The sequence below is a fragment of the Ichthyophthirius multifiliis genome (genome assembly GCF_000220395.1).
Source record: "Ichthyophthirius multifiliis unplaced genomic scaffold scaff_1120509251192, whole genome shotgun sequence".
NCBI lineage: Eukaryota > Ciliophora > Oligohymenophorea > Hymenostomatida > Ichthyophthirius > Ichthyophthirius multifiliis.
The window spans coordinates 27,927-49,340 of NW_004086115.1; the positions used below are offsets into that span (position 1 = coordinate 27,927).

At 17.0% G+C, this 21,414-nt stretch overlaps 5 protein-coding genes across 5 annotated transcripts, besides 28 other annotated features; 2 read left to right on the forward strand and 3 right to left on the reverse strand. All coding sequences in view use genetic code 6, as the record gives it.

Annotated features, from left to right (window-relative positions):
- Window positions 1-71: 71 nt before the first annotated feature.
- Window positions 72-107: a microsatellite.
- Window positions 108-1,653: 1,546 nt separating this feature from the next.
- Window positions 1,654-1,690: a microsatellite.
- A 111-nt stretch (window positions 1,691-1,801) lies between these two features.
- Window positions 1,802-1,835: a microsatellite.
- Window positions 1,836-1,859: 24 nt separating this feature from the next.
- Window positions 1,860-1,914: a microsatellite.
- Window positions 1,915-1,965: 51 nt separating this feature from the next.
- Window positions 1,966-3,053, reverse strand: IMG5_157310 (mitochondrial carrier protein, putative; the record flags this gene model as incomplete). Its single annotated transcript, XM_004030546.1, has 4 exons — window positions 1,966-2,460; window positions 2,505-2,667; window positions 2,721-2,880; window positions 2,939-3,053. 4 exons carry the CDS (start codon window positions 3,051-3,053, stop codon window positions 1,966-1,968), a joined length of 933 nt encoding a protein of 310 aa, XP_004030594.1.
- Window positions 3,054-3,060: 7 nt separating this feature from the next.
- Window positions 3,061-3,121: a microsatellite.
- Window positions 3,065-3,108: a microsatellite.
- Window positions 3,069-3,124: a microsatellite.
- Window positions 3,125-8,059: 4,935 nt separating this feature from the next.
- Window positions 8,060-8,093: a microsatellite.
- Window positions 8,094-8,628: 535 nt separating this feature from the next.
- Window positions 8,629-8,671: a microsatellite.
- A 307-nt stretch (window positions 8,672-8,978) lies between these two features.
- Window positions 8,979-9,041: a microsatellite.
- Window positions 8,981-9,029: a microsatellite.
- Window positions 9,042-10,014: 973 nt separating the features above from the next.
- On the reverse strand, window positions 10,015-11,027 carry IMG5_157320 (hypothetical protein). The gene is made up of 2 exons (XM_004030547.1): window positions 10,408-11,027; window positions 10,015-10,339 (listed from the first exon to the last, which is right to left on the reverse strand). The coding sequence occupies exon 1, from the start codon at window positions 11,010-11,012 to the stop codon at window positions 10,530-10,532; it is 483 nt and encodes a 160-aa protein (XP_004030595.1). The 5' UTR covers window positions 11,013-11,027; the 3' UTR covers window positions 10,015-10,339; window positions 10,408-10,529.
- Window positions 11,028-11,262: 235 nt separating this feature from the next.
- Window positions 11,263-11,304: a microsatellite.
- Window positions 11,278-11,342: a microsatellite.
- Window positions 11,278-11,370: a microsatellite.
- A 592-nt stretch (window positions 11,371-11,962) lies between these two features.
- Window positions 11,963-12,007: a microsatellite.
- Window positions 12,008-12,877: 870 nt separating this feature from the next.
- Window positions 12,878-12,924: a microsatellite.
- A 342-nt stretch (window positions 12,925-13,266) lies between these two features.
- IMG5_157330 (hypothetical protein) lies at window positions 13,267-13,952 on the forward strand (the record flags this gene model as incomplete). Its single annotated transcript, XM_004030548.1, has 3 exons — window positions 13,267-13,651; window positions 13,721-13,774; window positions 13,930-13,952. Coding segments are annotated over 3 exons (462 nt in total), but the record flags the coding sequence as incomplete, so codon positions are not given.
- Window positions 13,953-14,798: 846 nt separating this feature from the next.
- Window positions 14,799-14,823: a microsatellite.
- Window positions 14,824-16,162: 1,339 nt separating this feature from the next.
- Window positions 16,163-16,214: a microsatellite.
- Window positions 16,165-16,225: a microsatellite.
- On the forward strand, window positions 16,200-18,181 carry IMG5_157340 (hypothetical protein; the record flags this gene model as incomplete). The annotated part of the gene is made up of 5 exons (XM_004030549.1): window positions 16,200-16,394; window positions 16,434-16,825; window positions 17,100-17,199; window positions 17,247-17,909; window positions 18,014-18,181. The coding sequence occupies exons 1-5, from the start codon at window positions 16,242-16,244 to the stop codon at window positions 18,179-18,181; spliced, it is 1,476 nt and encodes a 491-aa protein (XP_004030597.1). The 5' UTR covers window positions 16,200-16,241.
- Window positions 16,979-17,043: a microsatellite.
- Window positions 16,985-17,096: a microsatellite.
- Window positions 17,026-17,096: a microsatellite.
- Window positions 17,914-17,997: a microsatellite.
- Window positions 17,915-17,984: a microsatellite.
- A 162-nt stretch (window positions 18,182-18,343) lies between the features above and the next one.
- Window positions 18,344-18,420: a microsatellite.
- Window positions 18,421-18,505: 85 nt separating this feature from the next.
- IMG5_157350 (hypothetical protein) lies at window positions 18,506-18,784 on the reverse strand (the record flags this gene model as incomplete). Its single annotated transcript, XM_004030550.1, has 1 exon — window positions 18,506-18,784. The coding sequence occupies one exon, from the start codon at window positions 18,782-18,784 to the stop codon at window positions 18,506-18,508; it is 279 nt and encodes a 92-aa protein (XP_004030598.1).
- A 2,088-nt stretch (window positions 18,785-20,872) lies between these two features.
- Window positions 20,873-20,918: a microsatellite.
- A 98-nt stretch (window positions 20,919-21,016) lies between these two features.
- Window positions 21,017-21,057: a microsatellite.
- An 18-nt stretch (window positions 21,058-21,075) lies between these two features.
- Window positions 21,076-21,154: a microsatellite.
- The last annotated feature ends 260 nt before the right edge of the window (window positions 21,155-21,414 follow it).

Here is a 21,414-nt window from a genome sequence, read left to right on the forward strand (position 1 = left end):
GTTTATAATTATTTTTGACTTAAAATTTTATGTGAAATTTTTAAATTATCTTATTTTATTTATTCAAATTTTTTTATTAATCTTAATTTTATTAACTTTAATTTTATACAGAATTATTTGCCTCTTAAGATGATTTTTCGTTTTCTTTTATTGATTGAGATAGGAGATGCTTATTATCTATATTATTATTTTCATTAATTATATTTTTTTTATTTTCTTTTTAATTATAATTGATTTTATTTTATGAGACTTCATTATGTTTATGTTTAATATTTGAAACTAATTATAATTCCATATAATAATTTTTTATTTTTATTTTTATTTGAAATTAATTAAAATTCTTTACTGTATATATATATAAAATATAATTTTTTTTTTTAGAAAATTGCTTTTTTAAAATTTTAAGATGCTTTAAATAATTTACATTATTTTAAAGTTTCTTACATAAAATATTTTTTAAATGATATTTAATTTTTCAATGTTTTTTGTTTGTTTCTTAACTAAATAATATAGAAAAAATTATATATTTAAATATTTATCAATAAATAATTATTATGTTAATTTATATATATAAATTATTTTTTAATTTTATAAAAAACATATTTTATTTTAAATGTTACATAAAAATAGATTTTGGAAATCATATATTATTAATTAAGTAATCCTATATTTTAAATAAATAGGTTGAAAAACAATAACTATGATTTCATTAAGTAAACATAAAATTTTCAAACGAAAATAAAATTTCTATTATCAAAATAAATTTAAAATAATAAATAAAATAAAAATTATATATATTTCAATAACTAACTAACAATTATTCGAATTCTTATTTAAATAAGATAAAATAATTATTAAATAATATTTTATTCACTTACATAAATATATTATATTATAAGTATTTCAATTTATTTATTCTAGAAAGTTTTAATATTTAATTTTTTTTATTTTTATAAAAAAATGGATTATGAAATTAATTTTTAAATGAATAAATAAATAAATAAACTAAATATATATTATATTATAGAAGTTTATGCTTATATTTTTTCTTACTATAAATTAAATTATTATGAGAATTTTAGAAAAAATAAATAACAAAATTTTATCATTTTAACTACATTTTTTTAAAAAATAATTAAATGAAAATGAAAAAAAATTATGTGTAATTAACAAAATATCTTGCTATAAATTTATATAAAATATTCTTTTTTTAATTTGCTAAAATATTAATTAAAATAAATGAGTAAACATATATTTTTTATTTTAAATATTTTTTGTTTTTTCATTAACGAATATTATATAAAAAATCTTCAGCATAATCTTAGATTTTTTATTTTGCTGATTCTTTACATTTTAAAATATCCTTATTTCCCTATTAAGCTCTTTAGAAGCATTCAATAATCTTTTTTTGTTGGAAAGACATTTTAAATTCTAAATTTCTTTATTCTTTTTCTAATTTTTCAACTTTTTTTCCATACAATATGCAAAAGAATCCACATCTTTGTTTTCGAAACATTTACTTTCCATATTATTTAATTCATTTTATAGTTTTTAATGTACCTATTATAAATGTTAATTAAGTTCTTTAGAAAATGTCTATAACTATTCTTCCATTTTTAAAGATATTTTTTTTATTATTATAAAATTAAAAAGATATAAATATATATATATATATATATATATATATATAAGTTAAATACATTTGAAAATTTAATTTTTAATAATTAATATATAATTATTAATTTATTTTATTTTTAATTTATATTTTTATTATTAGCTTTTTTTAGTTTTTAATCATTTTTTTTAATAAAAATTTATTAAAATTTTAATAAAATAATCAAATAATATTTTTATTTTACAAAATAAATACTAATGTAAAAATATTATAAAATACATAAATATAAAAAATTATAACTTCAATTTCTTTAAAAATATTTTTGTTTAAAGCAAAATGATTTTATTTTTTCATTAAATTTTTTCTTATTATAAAGCTTTTTAATCCCTAGAAATTCCCAGCAATTTTTTAGAAGTTTCATAACAAAAAAAATATACTGAATTTGATGGTAAATTTAGCAATAAACTCGCACTAATACCCTTATAAGCATTTTTGAATCCTTCGTATTTATACAATTTTATAATAACATCAATATTACTTTTATATTTGGGTCCATTTAATTCCACAAAATATTAATTCTATTAAATTCTTGTCCTAAATGTTTACAAAGGATAAGTAATAAAAATTGCTACTAATTTACTGACAAATCCAGCTGCAGCAGACCTCAAATTATAATAATCTTTATCAGAAAATTTTCTGGTAATTTCCATAAACTTCTCAAAAGTAGACATTTAAATAATTCCATGTAAACATAAAGGGATGCTTACAATTAATCCTCTCCAAAATCCAGGAATTCCATGTTTATTGTATATTTATGAAATTGTACTACTTAAATTATGAAATCCCTATTTTATTTTATTAAAAAAAATATATTTAATTTATTTTTTACATCTATTTATTTTGTATTTAATAACATACGTGTTTTTATTATCCACATAGGAGTAGTTATGAAACTAGCAATAATACCACTAGTTGTTGAAGATATGAAAATTTAAACATCTTTTTATAATGTATTTGAATGTTCTTCTAATCTATTTCTTACGTTTTCGTATCTTTTTTTAAAAAATACATTTTATTAATTATTTTTTTTTGAATATATTTTTACATTGTAAAAAATAATATTCTGCTCGTTGATTATGCAAAAAAAGACCACCAAAATCCCTTATATAAGCCTTTAAAGCCTTCCTAATAATATATCGTTTAGAAAGCATTATTTATAGAAGTATATTTTGGAACTAAATTTAATGTATTTTTGCCATCATGACCTATTTATTTATATATGATTTCTTAATTCTTTTTTTTCTATTGAAGAGTTTTATTTACTTTAAAAACGAAATTTTATTAAATCAAAGGGATGAAATATTTATACACAAAAAGAGGAACAAAAAGCCGCAATTGAATATTTAATACTATCATGATTATGTTATTACCTTTACATTTTTGATTAATTTTTTTTTTCTATATTTTTTTTTTTTGTAATTATTTTTATTTCTTTTTTTTTCTTTTAATAAAATTACTAATTAATTATTATATACTAGTAGCGTCAAAATATTTACAATGTAAATATTAAATAAAAAAAATATTAATATAATATTAACTTTTCATTATAAAAAATAAGTATAGATAGATCTTTTTAAAAAAGATTGTGAAAATTAATATTATGAATGTTTTTGCAATTTGTATTCTATTTAACATATGATTCTATCAGTATTGCAAATATTTTGAGATTCCTATGTATATATATAGTAAAAAAAAATGAAATTTTTTATTGTTTTTGAATATTTTACACAATTTATCATTAAATTTTATAAATTGCGTGTAGACATTCAAAGTTTTTTTATGCATTTTTATGTTAATAATTACCGAATTAATCAATAAAATTGACCGTAAATGCAAAAATTCATTTAATTTTAAACTTTTTTCACAAAAATTACATTATAAATTATATTTTTATATTTCTTATATAAATGTATTAATTGAATTTAATAATTTTAAGGGTTTTTAAACATATTATTTTATTTTTTATTATTTGTTTTTGACAATAAAAAGTAAAATACTAAATATTATTTTTTTAATTACCCAAACATAAAAATATTAATATTATTTAATTTGATTTAATTTTCAAAATAAATAAAATAGACAATACTAAAAAAATGAATAATAGGCAGATAGAAATTATTATTGAATAATTAAAAATATTTAACAATAATACCAAAAAAAAATATCCAAATATTAAAGAAGTAAATTTTTACATTATAATTTCGATTGTTTCCTTCAAATCATATATAATATATATTTAAAAAGATATAAAACATATTTTCGTTTTTGAATTTAAAATAATATATAAATTAAAAATTAATTCCTTTATATATTTATCATAAAAAATATAGGAAATCATAAAATATTGCTAAATATTTGAATAACATAAAAAATATCAAGAAAAAACAACATTAGCATTTCCTTAAGATTCTTTAAAAAAACTCACAAATCAAATAACATCTTAAAAAAAATAAAATCCATGTATAAACCTATTAGCATTTTATTAATCACTATTAAATTTTAAAATATTTATATAATATGATTAGTTTTATTTTGCTTTAACAATTCTATATTAGATTTTGACCGAAATAAAAAAGCCCAAAATGTACTTAAAAATCCAATAATTACTATGCAATTTAGTAACTCCAAATATCCTTTCAGTTTTAAAGCCTGAATATTACCAAAAGGCAATAAACATAGTATTACTAATGTTCTAAAACTAATAAAATAACATGATTTTAAGTGTAAATTGGAATATCATACAATAAATATTATAAATATTAACTTAATAAGTATTTAAATATGAGGAATAACCTATATTACATAATTACTTTAGTTTATTTAAAGATTTTATTTCTATAATATAATTAACCAAAGTAAATTGGTTAAACGAAAATATTGACATTAACTAAATAGATGACATAATTATCGAGTGTTTAAAATATATGCTTTCTGAAGGTGATAAAATATTTTTATAAAACGCTGAATTAGAGAATTATTTATAAAACTAAGTCGTAAATATATTAAATGAATTGATAATAAAAAATAATGAGAATGAAAAAAAAGTCAATAAAATTTTATTTTTTTATACAAAAATAATACTAATAATATAAAATGATTTTCATATTTTTGGAAAATTTTCATTTAAAAAAGACGATTAAATTAATTATGAAAAGCTTTAAATTTTTTTTTGTTTTAAAAATGTTTTTTAAAAATTTTCAACTTTTTAAAAATTTATTCAATAAACATATATTTAGAATAATCCAGATTGCGTTTTTTTGCGATTTTTAAATAATTTAAATAATATATGTGTGCTTTTGTCAGGAAAAATTAATAAAAATAAAATAATTAAAAACTCTTTATCTAATATAAGCAATAGTAGTATCTCTTTGTAAAATGCTAGTTTTGAAAAAGAAATTTCCCCAAATGAACTTTTTTAGGTCATAGAAGATATAAAAAGCTTATTTGTTGAAAATTTAGTAAAAACTGTTAATTAAATTACAGGACTGAATATTTAAAATTACTCATAGACTACAAAAGTGAATTAATTCCAAGCAGAAGAGGAATATTTTAGAATTCTTTTTAATGAAATATCTAAATAAATATATAATCTTTTCAAATAATTGTAACTTTTGGACAAAGATAATATATTAAACCCATCTTTTTTTTTCCGAGATGTAAAAAGTATTCTCCTGATATCTTTATATATGAATAAATCTTCAATTTTTATTCAATTTTTTAAGCTTTTGTGTACAGAGAAAATATAAAAATAAACAATCATTATTTAAATTGAAACAATTATTAATATTTATGAAACTTTTCATTCAAGATTTCACTAAAATAGTTGGGAAAATTTAATCTAATTTTCATTTTAATTCTATGTTTTTTTAAAAAATATAAATAATAATAGTTGTGAAGATAATTAAAAATCAGAAAAAACTGCAAATAATAATAATACTAGTGAAAATTAAAATTTTCTGAATGAAAATAATAAAATGGTAAATAAAATAATAAACTTCTACAAAAATACGACAAACATGGATATAAAACAAATAATTTCAATAATAAAATAATTAGAAAATAAAATATACGAAATACTTGAACAAAAAAATGAATTAAAAAAGGACACTTTTTTTATTGATAAACTTAATGAAATAACAGACGCTAATTTATAAAGAATAAATAGCTTATGGAATTAAATAAAGGGTGTATTTATTACAATTTCAATGTGTAAAGAAACTGAATTTAGATTAAAATCAGTCAAAATTTTATGCAAATTAATCCTTTAATCTTTTCAAACTAATTCTAATAATAATAATGAAATTTCTTAAATAAATAATGAAAATACTAATGATAATTCCAATTATTAAGAAATTTTATTGGAAGTTTGGAGAACATTAAGTAATGGACAATTTATGGATATAAAGTAAGAAATAAGTTTAAACATTTATAATTTACTTTAATAAAATATAAATATTTTAAATGAAAAAGGACGGCTTATTATTTTAGAAATTATAAGCAACTTTTCTTTTGAAAACTAAAAAGAAATAGAAATAGAATAAAATAATAATTTTGAGTTTTCTAAAGGAAATTTTGCCAATTTATCTTATTTAATTCAGAAATCAAATGAGTTTACACTAGAAGAAATAAAACAAAGCCTAAAATGTATTCAGAATATAATTAATTATACATCTAATGATGATATAATATATAATTCCTGTAATTTATTTATAACTTTATTATCAAAATTAAACAAAATGTGTTATTGTCAATAATAATAAAAAAAAGTTAAAAATAAATAACAAAACAATAATATAAATAAATTTGTAAGAGATATATATTTTTGCCTTGCTTAAATTTCAAACCATTAAAATGTTTCTATTAGAGAAAAAGCGATTTGTTCTTTTACGCTTAGTATATTGGAAAACAGTGGAAATTTTTCATTTAAATTTTGGAGAGATATCATTTATAATGATATTATATATAGAATTTCGAGTTAATTAATTTAATCTTTATATTAATAATTAAATGAATAAAATAATGATAAACGAGAAGTTGATAATTGGGAAAATTCAGTTATTTATTATATTATGAATATTGGATAAATTATATAAAAATGTGTTGAAAATATTGAATATTAAAAAGAACTTGAAGAAGAAGAAAAAGAGGATGAAAATCAAAATAAACAAGATTTAGATTAAAATTAATAAAAAGATAAAAATATTAATAAAATTCATAAAAATAATAATGGATTATCTTAGAGTGTATATTTAAAAGGTTCATTAATAGAATAGAATAATATATTGTAAAACAATAATATATTAATCGAAGAATTTAAATCACACCGATAAATAACTTAAATACAAACAAAAAAAGAACTAATGATAAAAACAATACAACTATTTTTTATCATAATAGAAGACTTTATATCTTTTAAAAGATAAAATCTCGTAAAAGTATGTGTTTAATGTCTCATGTCTTTTATCTAAAAAACTAATTCTTAAATTTAAACAATAAACGATTTCCAATAAGAAATAGTTCGAATATTAGATAAAATAGATGATTTATATTCCCTTATACCAAACGAAATAAATACCGCAAAGTAAATGATTTTTTAAAATATTCCCCTTTTAGTGGAATTATTAGATCTTATTTTTAATAATGATTTTTCATAAAAGAAGCTTTAGTCTCAATAATTAATTGCTTCTACATTTGCTTTGATTTATAAGATAATAATTTTCCCATATATAGTCGAGTAGAATTTTTCTATTATGTTTAAATAAAGCTAATTTGACAATTCTTTTATTTTTAAATTCTTGGATTTTATTGTTCTTTAATATTAATAAAAAAAGATTTTTTACAAAAGCATTTTTATTTGTTTTTTAAAAGAATTTTTCAAAGAAGATAAATGCGATCTTTTTTATAATTAAACGCTTAAATAAATATTTAAATTAATTTTAAAATAGATCAATTAAGAAAATAGTCTCCAAAAATAATATGTCTTTGATATATTAGAGTTAATTTACTGCATTATTTTGCTTAAGTTTGATTATAACTATCATAAATTTTGGGTATATAATATTCCTTAAGAAAACACTCCTATATGGGTTGAGGCAACTTCAGCTTTTATAGACTTATCTTTAAATATGATTATAAATGATATAAAATCTAATGAAATATTGGATCTTTTGATTAAGTTTATGTAATAAGATATTTTGGAATAATAATAAATTTAATTCAAAAATAATAGTGATATTGATTTATATTTATAAAATCATAAAAATATTGTTTAACATGCCATAAAAATCATTACTTGTGGAAATTCTAATATAAATAATTCATTAATTGAGTAATTTGCTAATACTTTATATTTTTTTTCTGTTAGAAAATATTAAATTTGTATAGAAAAAAATGATTATTTATAAAAAAATGATATTTAAAACTTTTCATAATATTGTATATGCTTATTGTTCTAAATTTGTGAATAAAATTTTTTTGATTAAAAGAATTTTTATAAATATGTGATATTTATTCCTTTTTTATTGTCTACATGTTAATATATTTTGAAAACATATATTAAATGTTTTAAGGAAAAGTATTTTTTTTTTATAATTTAAAATTAATAAAAAAATATATTAAAAATTTAATTTTTATTTAAAAAAAGTACTTTTATTTAAAATTTTGATAATTAAGAATTTCTTATTTTTCTTAAAAATATTTATAATTTAAGTATTCCTGATATAATATTTGATTAAATAATATAATAAAATTATGCACTTTTGGAATAATAATAACTTTAAAATTAATTCACATAAACCGTTGTGTAGTTATTAAACAATAATAAAGGTCATATAGGATTTTTAATGCCTTTAATTTTAGAATGTATATAATCAAATAACGTAGAAGTAAGAAAAATTATTAAATAAATAATAAATGCATTTAACAATAAATTAGGAATATATTAAGATAAATGAAAAAATATATATATTTATTTAAAAATAATAAATATATCTAAAAGAATTTATTATTATACTATTTTTTTAGAATAAAAAAAAATGAAATTATTTATATAATATATTCAATATCATAATTCTTAATATTTATTTTATGTTTTCTTTTTCTTTTCTTATTATAAAATTTCTTTTTATTAAATATTAAATTTTTCGCAATCTTTTTCATCTAAATCAATTTATAAATCTATTTATTAAAGTAATTATTTATAATTTTTTTTATTTCTAAACTACTCAAAAAACTAAATCAAATTCTCGCTATCAAAAGGTTATTTCAAAGTCAAAAATCTAATTAATATATATTATTTAATTGAAAATATATATAAAATATATATATAAATTTATATATATATATATATATATATTAATATAAATAATAATTACTTAGTTTTCTTATAATCTATAAATACTAAAGTATTTAAATTATTTTCATTTAATTTAAAAACTTATAAAATTTCTTTATGACACTTACCATCAATATAATTATAAGAATAGTCTAAATCTGAAAAAAACTTTCTACTTTTTTACAGTTTTTCTAAATCCTATTTGAATCTCCCTTCCTTTATCATATCAAAAATTGCAATAATACACGGTCTATCTCCATTATTGCTACACTTCTCATCAAATTCTTCTTAATTATTGATTTATGATATTTCGTTTTTATTCAATAATTCATCTTATTTTTATAAGGCTAATTAATTGTAGTAATCTACCATATTAATAAAGTCCAGTGCAGGTTATTCGTAAGGCGACCTTCTAAAAATTTACTTCTGTTAATTATTCTCCAAAATAGTAGCAATTCCAGGAATTTCTTTAATAGCCCAATTATCAACTTCATTTTCAGGAGGATTTACATATCTAATAAAATGTAAATATTTTCTGAATCTTTATTATTAACTAACCAAAAAGTAAGTAAGTTTATTGAAAAAATCATATTTATCATAAAAGAAAGCTGTTGAATATTTCATATCTTTTTCTAAACCTTCATTTATTAATTTTCTAAATTATTCATCGTTTTCAGCTTCATTTTCACTTAAATTTACATAGGAAACTTTATTTAACAATAATTCGGCTAAATCGTCTTTATCTTTATAATCTTATATTAATTAATATTCTTGAATTTTACGAGTATTTGTAACTGTATATACGATTATAGCAGGATATTTAGTTACTTCAGGGTAATTTTATTAACATTCTTAATTATTGCAGGTTACTTTATAATATTTGAACATATTTCTATTTTTAATATATTTTATTAAAATATAAAAATGTAGTTTTTATTTTTTATTTACTTATAATCATTTTTTATTTTCTCTAATAAAGGAGATTCTTATTATTAATTATTTTTCTATAGTTATAATAAAACTAATATTTCTTTATTTTTTTTCATCACTATATTACCTATTTAATTTGATTAAATATTCAAAATTTCTATTTCTTCACTAATATCATAATAAATTCCTTTTTATTTATTATCTTTTTTTTTAGAAGACTCAATCTCGTCAGTATATTTTTTAATAAATTCCTTAGTTTCTCTAATGTTCAATTCACCATCAAAAATATTAACCTAATATTTCTAATTATCCTCTTATAATTTCAAAACAATTAACTTTGGTATATCTTTGACTCCATATTTATTTCTTATTTTTTTATTATCACCATCTACACAAGCAAACTAATTTTTATTTTATTTTTTAAATAAAAAAATTAAATATATGCTTTATTTTTTTAAAAACTTTTTACATCAACTTATCCTCTATATACACTGCTTAAAGATTTAAAATATAAAGGAGGATATTCTTCGTCGTTTAAAAGAAGAGCTTTTATTGGAATATTCTTATTATCCAAAAATTAATTCAATTCTTTCATATTAGAGACATCTTTTAAAAAAAAGGTATTAATTCCTTAGTTCTTTATATAAGAGCATCAGGACTAAAAACACCTTAATACGGTATATCTTTGTGTATTTTTTTGTTCTTTTTATTATATATATCCAATTCGCTATAATCGGGTTAGAAAAATGTCAAATTTGGTAATTCTTGTCTTCTTATAGGGTCACAGGCAGGAATACGGACTCTATCTTATTCTACTTCCCATATTTTTTCACAATCAAGCAAATATGTAAGGACTATACCGTCAGTTAATTCGGCGTATTAATGTAAGACTTCATTACCTATTTTACATCTATCGCATTCTTTTAAACGAGTTACCATTAAAGTTATAAGTGAATTAGGATTTTATTTAAGATTTTTTACTACATCGGAAAAAATCGTTATTTTTGTTACTTCGGCATTAAATTATATTAATAAAAGGAAAAATATTAAGGATAGTATAGATTATTTTTACATATTTTATTAGTTTTAAAATTTTTTTATTTGATTTAATTGTAACAAAGATACTTATATAAAGTATATAAATAATAATTTCTTTTGTTTTTTTAGAATAATACAAATGTTATTATTTTATAACTTTTAATGCTTTTTTTTTAATTAAATTTAATTTTAAAATTTGCTTAAATATATTATATTTCTAGAATAATTAAAATTATTTTATATTTTAATAAGAATTAAATATAGAAAATAATATAATTATTAAAAAATAATAAATAAATAAATATATTATAATATATATATATATATAAATATTTAAATATTTATATATTATAATATTTATATTATTTACCTTTATAAAGTATATATATATATAAATTCATACATTTTGTTTTTATAAAAACTTTAATTATTTAGTTTATTACGAATTTATTAAATTTACATTTTTATTTAAAACATAATACATAATATTACAATTAGTATATTTTTATACAATTATTAAAAAAACACATAAATTTAAAATATATCATAAATGTTTAAATAATAAATAATATTTTAAAATACATATTAAATATTGAGAAACCAAAAAATACACTCTAACAAATATTGATATAACATCTATAGTTATATTTCTTTTTAAAAATAAATATAATTTATGTATTAAAAAAAATTATATTTGATTTAATTTTATATATATATTAATTAAATATTTTGCTATTAATTATTAACATATATATTATATCTCTACACTTTTTTTTGTTTTGAATAATTATTTTATTTATAATATATTTTACTTAAAATAAAATTTATCTAATATCATATAATTAATAAAAAATATCCTCAAATTTTCTTTATTTATTTTCAATATTAAAATTAATTAAAGTAACTTTTTTCAAATTAAAGATTTTTTTAATAGTTTTTAATTTTATTCAAAATAAAAATATTATTTAAAAAGAAATATTTAAAATTATAAAATTGAATTGATATTTATATAAAATTAATAAGATTTTTATGCAACAAAATTTCTTTCTTTAATTTTAATATTCATATATGTAACTTTTGCTATTAAGGAAAATTTTATCTTTTATTTAGTTTCGCTATGTTACAGGCTGTTTATGGACTAAATTAATAAAAAATAAATAATAATTAGACAAAAAAATTAATTTATTTACTAATGGTTTACTTCAATTTATTTGACATTTTAATGAGTAATTTAAATATTATATAAATGAATAATTATACTATAAAAAAACTTATTAAATAAAACATTGATAAACATAAATTTAAGAATTATTAAATAATAACAAATAAAATTTTTGTATATATTTATTTATAAAAGGAATAATAAATATATACTTGAAGTTTTTATAATTTATAATATTCAAATCAAATTTAATATTGTTTAAATTAAAGCAGATATGTGAGCGAGTTTTTGAATTTCATATCTATAGAAATCTATAAAATTTCATAAGAATCTAATTAGATATGCATTATATGGGAAACTATTTATCTATTAAATTTATAATATAGTTTTAAGATTTTTAATAGAATTTCAATTATAATTGAAATATTCCAATTTTAATTTAGATGCTTAGATGATAGATTTTTTTTTTCTTTTATTAAAAAGTTATATATATAATCTCAATATGAGTATATTAATTTATGCAAGAAAAATAAAATGCATATGCCTTATACTTTTTTATAGATAAATAATTAAGTTAAATCTTAAAAATAATATATCGAATACTTAAATTAAAATTGATAATGAATAATATATATGCCTTGATGATTCTAATTTATAAATTCAAATATAGATTACTTAATAATAATAATAATAATTCTTAATTGTCTATTAGAATAAAAAAAATTAAAAATATATTAAAATTTTATTAATAAATTATTTATTTATATTAATTATATTATTATTTATTTTGGATATATTTTTATTAATTTATCAAATATATTAAATTGAAATAAATTATGTATTAATTATATTGTTTATTCTATTAATTTAATTTTTTACTTTATAATAATAACTTTAATATTTTATTATTATTCATTTACCTATTATATATTTAAAAAAATTATCAAATTCATATGTGAAAAATAATAATAAATTACTTTGTATAAATAAAAATCATGAATTAAATTTTATCTATTTTATATTTAATTTGCTTAAATTAAAAAAAATATATTTATATAATAGAAAAAAACAATAAACACATTAAATTTTCAATATAAAAAAAACTTGTAGAAAACAAAAAAATTATTAAAAAGTTAAAACACATAATAATAAATGATACTCTAATTTAATTAATTATATAAAACGTTTATTCGACCTTCTCGATAGGAGTATACAATATTCGACCTCGGTCCTGACTAATAAATATTTGGCAATTAAAAAACTAAAAGAACCGATATATAAATAATAAACATGAAAAATCAATAACTTCAATGTTCGCTCTTCTAACCTTTTCAAAAGCAAAACCCTGAAGAATTACTCGAACTTTACGATTGTGTAATTTACTGTCATTGTAACTCCGGTTCAAGACTGGAAGCCTTACCTATTTTACCCTATTTAATATAAAAAGGCTTGGGTTTGTTTTGCTTTGATTTTTCCGGAAGTGGCATTTCAGAGGGAGATTATGTTACATTAGGTAAGAACGAATAATAAGATTTAAATTCTATTGTAAATTATATTTAATAAAATTTAAAATAAATATAAGGAGTATACTTATGGGGTAGAAGTATGGGAGCCGCAACTATAATTTTATATTCAAGTAATTTAAAATGTACTAAGTTTATTAGAGGATTAGTTTTTGATAGTGGATTTGCTAGTTTAAAAATTTTAGCATAAGATGTTGCAAAAAAAAAAACGGGTATGCCTGGCTTTTTAATAGACACTGCATTATCTTATATCAATAAATAATTAAAGGAGATAGTCAATCTAGACATTGAAAATATGGATATATCTAGAAATATACATAATTTATATTTTCCTTGTATGTTTTTGTGTTCTAAGGATGATACTTTTGTAGACTTTAAACATGTGGAACTTTTATATAATAGGTATAATGGTTAAAAATAGATTTATTATATAAATGGAGAACATAATGAATGTAGAAATCAAAAAACATTAGAATATATATGTGAATGGATTTGTAAATAAAGCAATAAAATTTTAAGTGAAAATTCCTATTGTAATGCTCCAAAGCATTTATACTCGCCTAATAAGAATAATTTTTATTCTATTACTTTATGTTCTATTCTTAAAAATAATAGCGAACCTAAGTAGTTTAATAGTGTATAAAATTCACCGAATACTCTACCAAGAAATATTGATAGCAATTTTAAAAAATCGTACTTTTCTAAAGTTTAAGAATAGGAGGAAATAAAAACTTGTGATAATTTGGAATATAAAGGTAGTATTATTAAGGAAAAAAATAAAATATTAATTTACTTTAGTTTAATAGGATTGTTTATACAGAACCTGAATATGAAAAAAAAAACATTATTGATTTTTTATAAATATTATTGCTTTTTAGAAATATAGATAACTTATATAAATTAAAGTTATTTAATAGTTATTTACTCTGTAATTAAATTAAATACTTTAATAACAAAATCTTAAACTATGTATTTGCATTTGATATTCTATTAAATATTAATTTTAATATAAAACTTTTTCTTATTACTTCTAAAAATAATAAAAGAATATACACCAATTTTTATTTAAATTAATATAAGATTAATAAACTCAATAATTAAAAATTAGTTATTTTTTTATTAAAAAAATAATTTATTTTAAAATAAAAAATTAAAATAAAAACCAAAAAATAGTTATCATAATTTTATTATAAATCAATATTAAATAAAGCTAATATATAAAAAGGAACATACATATATAATAAATAAATATTATATTTTTTAAATATTAATAAAAATAAGCTTTATAATAAATTATTTCTTAATTTATAATATTTATCATTATTTGTAAAACTTTTAATAATTTATATTTAAAAATATTTAATAATATTAAATTAAAATCTTTTTATTTCCTCAAAATATTTATTTTAAGTTTTAAAATAAAATAAAGCAAAGCTTAATAAACATATAAATAAGTAAATTTTATTTAAAAGATAAAATAAAAGTAAAAGAAATATTTTAAAAAATCTAATTATAATATATAACAAAAAGTCATAAATATTTTAATTGTTTTTTAAATATTCTTTAATAAATTATTAAAAAACGTAAAATATTATTAAATATAAAAAAAAAAATTATTTTAATTTTTTCTTTTTTAGATATATTATTTTTTATTATGTTATTAATAATTATTTAAAATTAATACTAAAAAAATATTTTAAATATGAATTGTATTCTTAAGAAATCAATATTCTATTTAACTATAATTAATTTTTAACCTATTTATGTATATATTTATTTTAATATAAAATATATTTTATGTATTTTTCTTATAAATTATAAAAATAAAATTTATTAAGAAATTCATTATTATTTTAAATTAAAATATTATATATGTTTTTTGTTTATATATATAAATATTAATAATTTTTTTTTTATGGATAAAGTTATATTTATTTTTTAACTATATAATAATATAATAAAATATCATTTGAATATATAAATTTAATTAATTGAAACAAAATAAAATATTATATATTTTTAATAAAATCAGAAATAATAATAAAATAAAATTATTGTATATTAAAATTAAAAATAATTATGGTTTATTTTTTTAATAAATATTAAATTTAAGACATTTTGTCTTAGCAATTTTTTTAATGCTTTATTTTTAATATTTTTTCATCTTTTATTTTTGTTTTTTAATTTCTAAAAAAATATTTTAAATATATCGTAATTTATATTTTTAAGAATATTTTATATTTAACAGTTTGTATGTCGTTGTTAGGTTTAGGTTTTTGATTTAAATCATTAATATATATTTTTTATAATAATAAGAATAATAAATAAAATTATAATATTTTAATAATTATTAAATTAATTATTTTTCAAGAGTTAATATAAAAATTACGTAGTTTTTATTTTTTGTTAAAAGATAATACGCGTAGATCAAAATGAAATGAATAGATATACTTTTTTATTTTTATATTTAAATAGAAAATTGCTAAAGGAAAAAAATAAACATAAAAACTAATTAAAAAAAATAAAATTAAATTAAATAAAAAAAAACTAATTTAGATAAAAAATCCCAATATAAAAAATATGATTACAAGCGTAATAAAAAAATCTGTAAACAAATATTTCTCTTCCTCATTATAAGGAGAGCCTAAATTTTTAGAGATGGTCCATTAATACTTTGATTAAGCTGCATCTTACACCCTTATCCCTATTGACAAGCTCACATATTATAAAAAAGTAAAAATAATTAATTAAATCAAATTAAATTAAAAAAAGTCCGATTGTGTTGTTAAATTTACAATTCCTTTAGTAAGAGATGACGGAAAAATAGAATCTATAGAAGCCTATCGTGCTTAACATAAATTACATAGACTTCCTACTAAGGGTGGTACTCGTTTTTCTACTCACATTAATATCTAAGAAGTCGAAGCGTTGTCTTGTTTGATGACTTTGAAATGCGCTGTTGTAAATCTTCCCTATGGTGGTGCAAAAGGAGGTATTGCTTTTAACCCTAAGTTATATTCAGCAAGAGAAATCGAATCTTTGACAAGAAGATATACATTAGAATTAGCCAAAAAAGGATTCATTGGAGCTGCTATTGATGTTCCTGGACCTGATTTAGGAACTGGTGAACGAGAAATGTCTTGGATGAAAGACACTTATTAAACGTAAATAAAAATTTAAAAATTTATTAAAATACATATATGGAAATTTTAATACTTTTAATATTATAATGTGATATATGTACCTTTTTTTTATAAAAATATATAGTAAATAATATTAATAAATATTAATAAAAAAATATATTAAAAATATTTTACTTATAATTATTATTATTATTATTATTATTATTATTATTATTAATATTTTTTTTTATTATTTTATTTATATTTTTTATATTAAATTATTTTATTTTATTTTATATTTTTTTTTTTTTTAAAGTTTCTTCGGACATAAAGATATTAACGCTCACGGATGTGTAACAGGAAAAGCACTCAACTAAGGTGGTATTCGTGGTAGAACTGAATCTACAGGATTAGGAGTAAAAAAAAAAATATTTATATAAAAAAAGTTATGATATTTAAAAAGGTATTCTATGGTACAAGAGATCTCCTTAACGATTAACCATTAATGAAAAAATTCGGAATTGAACCAGGAATGAAAGGAAAGACATTCATAATTTAAGGGTTCGGTAATGTCGGTTATTGGGCTGCTAAGTTCATTTCTGAATACGGTGGTATAATAACAGGTATAGCTGAATGGGATGGTTCCATATATAATTCTAAAGGAATAAATATTTAAGATTTATATGAATATAAGCTATAAAAAGGTGGCATAAAAGGATATCCTCGAGTTGAAGAATATTTTGAAAATGAAGATGCTATATTTAAAGAATGTGATGTTTTCATTCCTGCTGCTTTTGAATAAACTGTAAATAAAAACAATGCTGATAAATTCAAATGTAAAGTTATTTCTGAAGCAGCTAATGGCCCAACTACAATTGCTGCAGAAGAAATATTGACAAAAAAAGGAATTATTTTCTTCCCTGATATCCTTATAAATGCAGGTGGTGTTACTGTAAGCTATTTCGAATGGTTAAAAAACCTCGATCACATGAGACCTGGAAGATTAACTCGTAAATGGGAAGAGAAATCTAAAATTAATTTGCTAAACGTTATATCTGATATTACTGGTTTAAAATTAAGAGACTTAGAAAAAAAACATTAAGAATAATTAAGAGGAGCAACAGATGTAATTATATATATATATATATATATAATATATATATATATATATATATATATATATATATATATATATATATATTTGTATTTATATTGTTCTATATTATATAGAAAGATATAGTTTATAGTGGTTTAGAAGAAGTTATGTCTGTTGCTGTTTAAGAAACTAAACATACTTGCTTAGAATTAGGATGTTCATTGAGAATTGCTACTTATGTCAATGCTATTAACAAAGTACATGCTCACTTTGAAGTTGCTGGTATGCCACTTGCTAAATGAAAAAAGAATATTATTAAAATTTTTTTGTTTTATTTAAGTTATAAAATATATATTAATTTTTTATTTATCTTAAGATTTATTAATTATTTCTTTAATTAAATTTATATTTGTTTCTAATAATATAAATAAAAATAAAAAATAAAAATATTTGAAAAATAAAATTATATATATATATATATATATATATATATATATATATATATATATATATATATATATATATATATATATTTATATATTTTTTATATTTAAATTCATATCTCAGTAAGTTTTTTTTATTATTAAATTCATTTAATAAATACAAAATCTCTTGTTAATAATATATCAGCCAGTTTTGAACAACAATATAGCTAATTATCCAATATAAAGATAAATATAATAACTGCGCTCAAAAGTTACATAGCTTGCAAAATTTCTACCTACAACACAATGCCATGTTCCATGATATCTTGATCTAAAATCGTCTTTAATAAATGTTGCAATTTCTTTATCTGTATTGCAATAATCAATTGCTTTTTTCGAAACTTCTTTTACATCTCTAACCATTTCTTCTGTCATATCAAATGCTTTTACAACAGGTTCCACTCTATCCAAATAATTCATTTTTTTTTTTTTTTTTTTTTTGAAACTTTATTAAATTATTTATTATTTATATATTTATTTATTTTTAAAAAAATATAAATTATTTATTTTATATATATCTATAATAATCTAATAATTATTTTTATCAATTTTTCCAGAAAAGACAACAATCCATAAACCCCCTTTTTTATTAACTGTAGCCTGAACTATATTATCTTGTTATTTTATTTTTTTAAATATTCTATTAAGCCAAAAAGTATCTATTTTTGATATCTTCACTATCTTTTTTCTCTTAGATATAATTTTATATCCCATTATCAGTATTATTATTTTAACTCAAGTTAATTAGTTCCTAATTAGTAGCCGGAATTTATTCTATTTTGACTATTTCTTCTATACTTGCAAATTAATATTCCCTTAATTTATTAATAGCTCCCACCCAAGCATTTCTAAACTACTAATTATCCGCTTTAAATTAAAATGAACTTTCTTCTTCACCATCGTTTACATAAATAACAAAACATCTAGGTTTTTCTGAATATTCACACGATTTAATATTATTCAAAACAATATAATTTTCAGGAACAGACTAGTTTTTACCTTCTAATTTATACCAAGACAATATTTAACGTTTTAAAACAAATTATTTCGTGTTCCAAATTTGTCCCCCTATGTTTGAATTTTCTTTTACTTTTACTTATTATTCGAAAATCACTTCATCTCTTTATTATTATATACTTTTTTAATCATTACTATTTTATGAATTAATCTTATCCATAGCTCTAGATATGGACTTTACCCAATTATCTACTTAAGAAAGCGATTCTGAGTAAAAATTATATTAAATTTCCTTCCCTTTCTTATTAATATTCACATAAAATCCGTAATTATATCCTATTCCTAAAATATTTTTTATTATATTGTTATCAGCAATCTAAAGTTCATGTTATTATACTTCTTTGACATCTTAAACATTAATTTCTCCTATTTATTTTGAATTATTTTCCTTAGAATCATAATAATAAATCGTATTCAAATTCATAAAGGGAGGTAATAAATCTTAAATATTATTATTATTATTTTTTATACCTTCAATTATTAATATAAGCCATCTAGATTTCGCCTTTTATAATTTATCAACAATATTTTATTTCTTTTTTAATAAAAAGCCTTAAATTATTTGATCTTTATTTATGTTCTATAAGTATTAATGTATGCCTTTTGCTTTTTGCATTTTTTCATTTTATTCTTGAACTAATTATTCGTTGTAGGCTTCTGTTTTTTTTTCTGTTTCGATTTATATTCTGTTTTTAGTTTCACTATCTAAAGACTATTTTTTTTTTAATATATAAATGTAATAAATAGATAAACTAAATAATATATATTTTATAGTTTATTTTTTTTAATTTTTTTTTTTAAATAAAAAATAAAAATATTAATATTAATTATTATTTTTTTAACTTAAAACTTCCATGATTTTGCTCTATCTTATGGTTAAGATTATTCAATATTGTATTACTTAAGAAAATTTAAACAATTAGTCCATTCAAGAAGTTCTTGATTACTACTTGCTTTTAGAACAAAATCTCTGTCTGAAAATTATATTAGGAAAGTAACATTTGATTAAATTTATATTTTAATCGAATCTATAGGAATAATACCAGATGGTTGGTCGTCTTTTTTGGTTTGTTTTTAAAATAAGCAATATATTATCCATTATCTCTTACAATAAAATATCTTTTTTAATATCCTACAAATATTTTAGGACTTTTTTTATCTAAAAATCCTTCCATGTATTTATATTTATTAAATAATTCTAATTTATCCTTTTCCATATTTTTATTTTATTGAATTTTATTTGGCTTTTATTTATTTAATATTTTTTTTTTTTAAAAAAATGTAATTAATAAAATTATTTTTGTTATTAGTTATTATAATATATGATAAATATCCGAAATATATATTAATTAATGGTTATGCTTTTTTTATTGAATATAAACAAACAAGAATTTTATTTTATAAAAAACTAATTTAAAATTATTATTTTAAAACATATTATTAATCATATTATAACGAGATTAGGATTAAAATACTCATATAATTAATAAAAAATTTAATCATATTAATTTTAAATTTAAATATTATATATTAAATTAAGTATATATTTTTTTATTTATTTTTATAGTTAAATTTTAATAAAAATAAGATATAAAAAAATTATTAAATTATTTAAATAAAAATACAGTATTTTATTAAATAATTTTCTTAATAAATAATTTTCATATAAATTAATTAAACGTTATTAAATAATTAATAAATAATATAATATATTTATTTTTAATTTATTTTTTTAAATAAATATATATATATATATTTTATATATTTTTTTTTAATTATAATTTGAAATATATATTGTAATTCATTAAATTATTAACTTAATTAAATATATATATATCTTTTATTTATTTTTTAATTTTTTTTAATTTTATTAAAATTAATTTAAAATATTAAAATACTATAACATTTAATATTTATTTTATTTTAATTTATATTTCTTATCATTTTAATATAGTTTTATATACTATTTTAAACTTTTTTATTTATTTTTATATTTATCATATATATATATATATATATGTTAATCTATATTC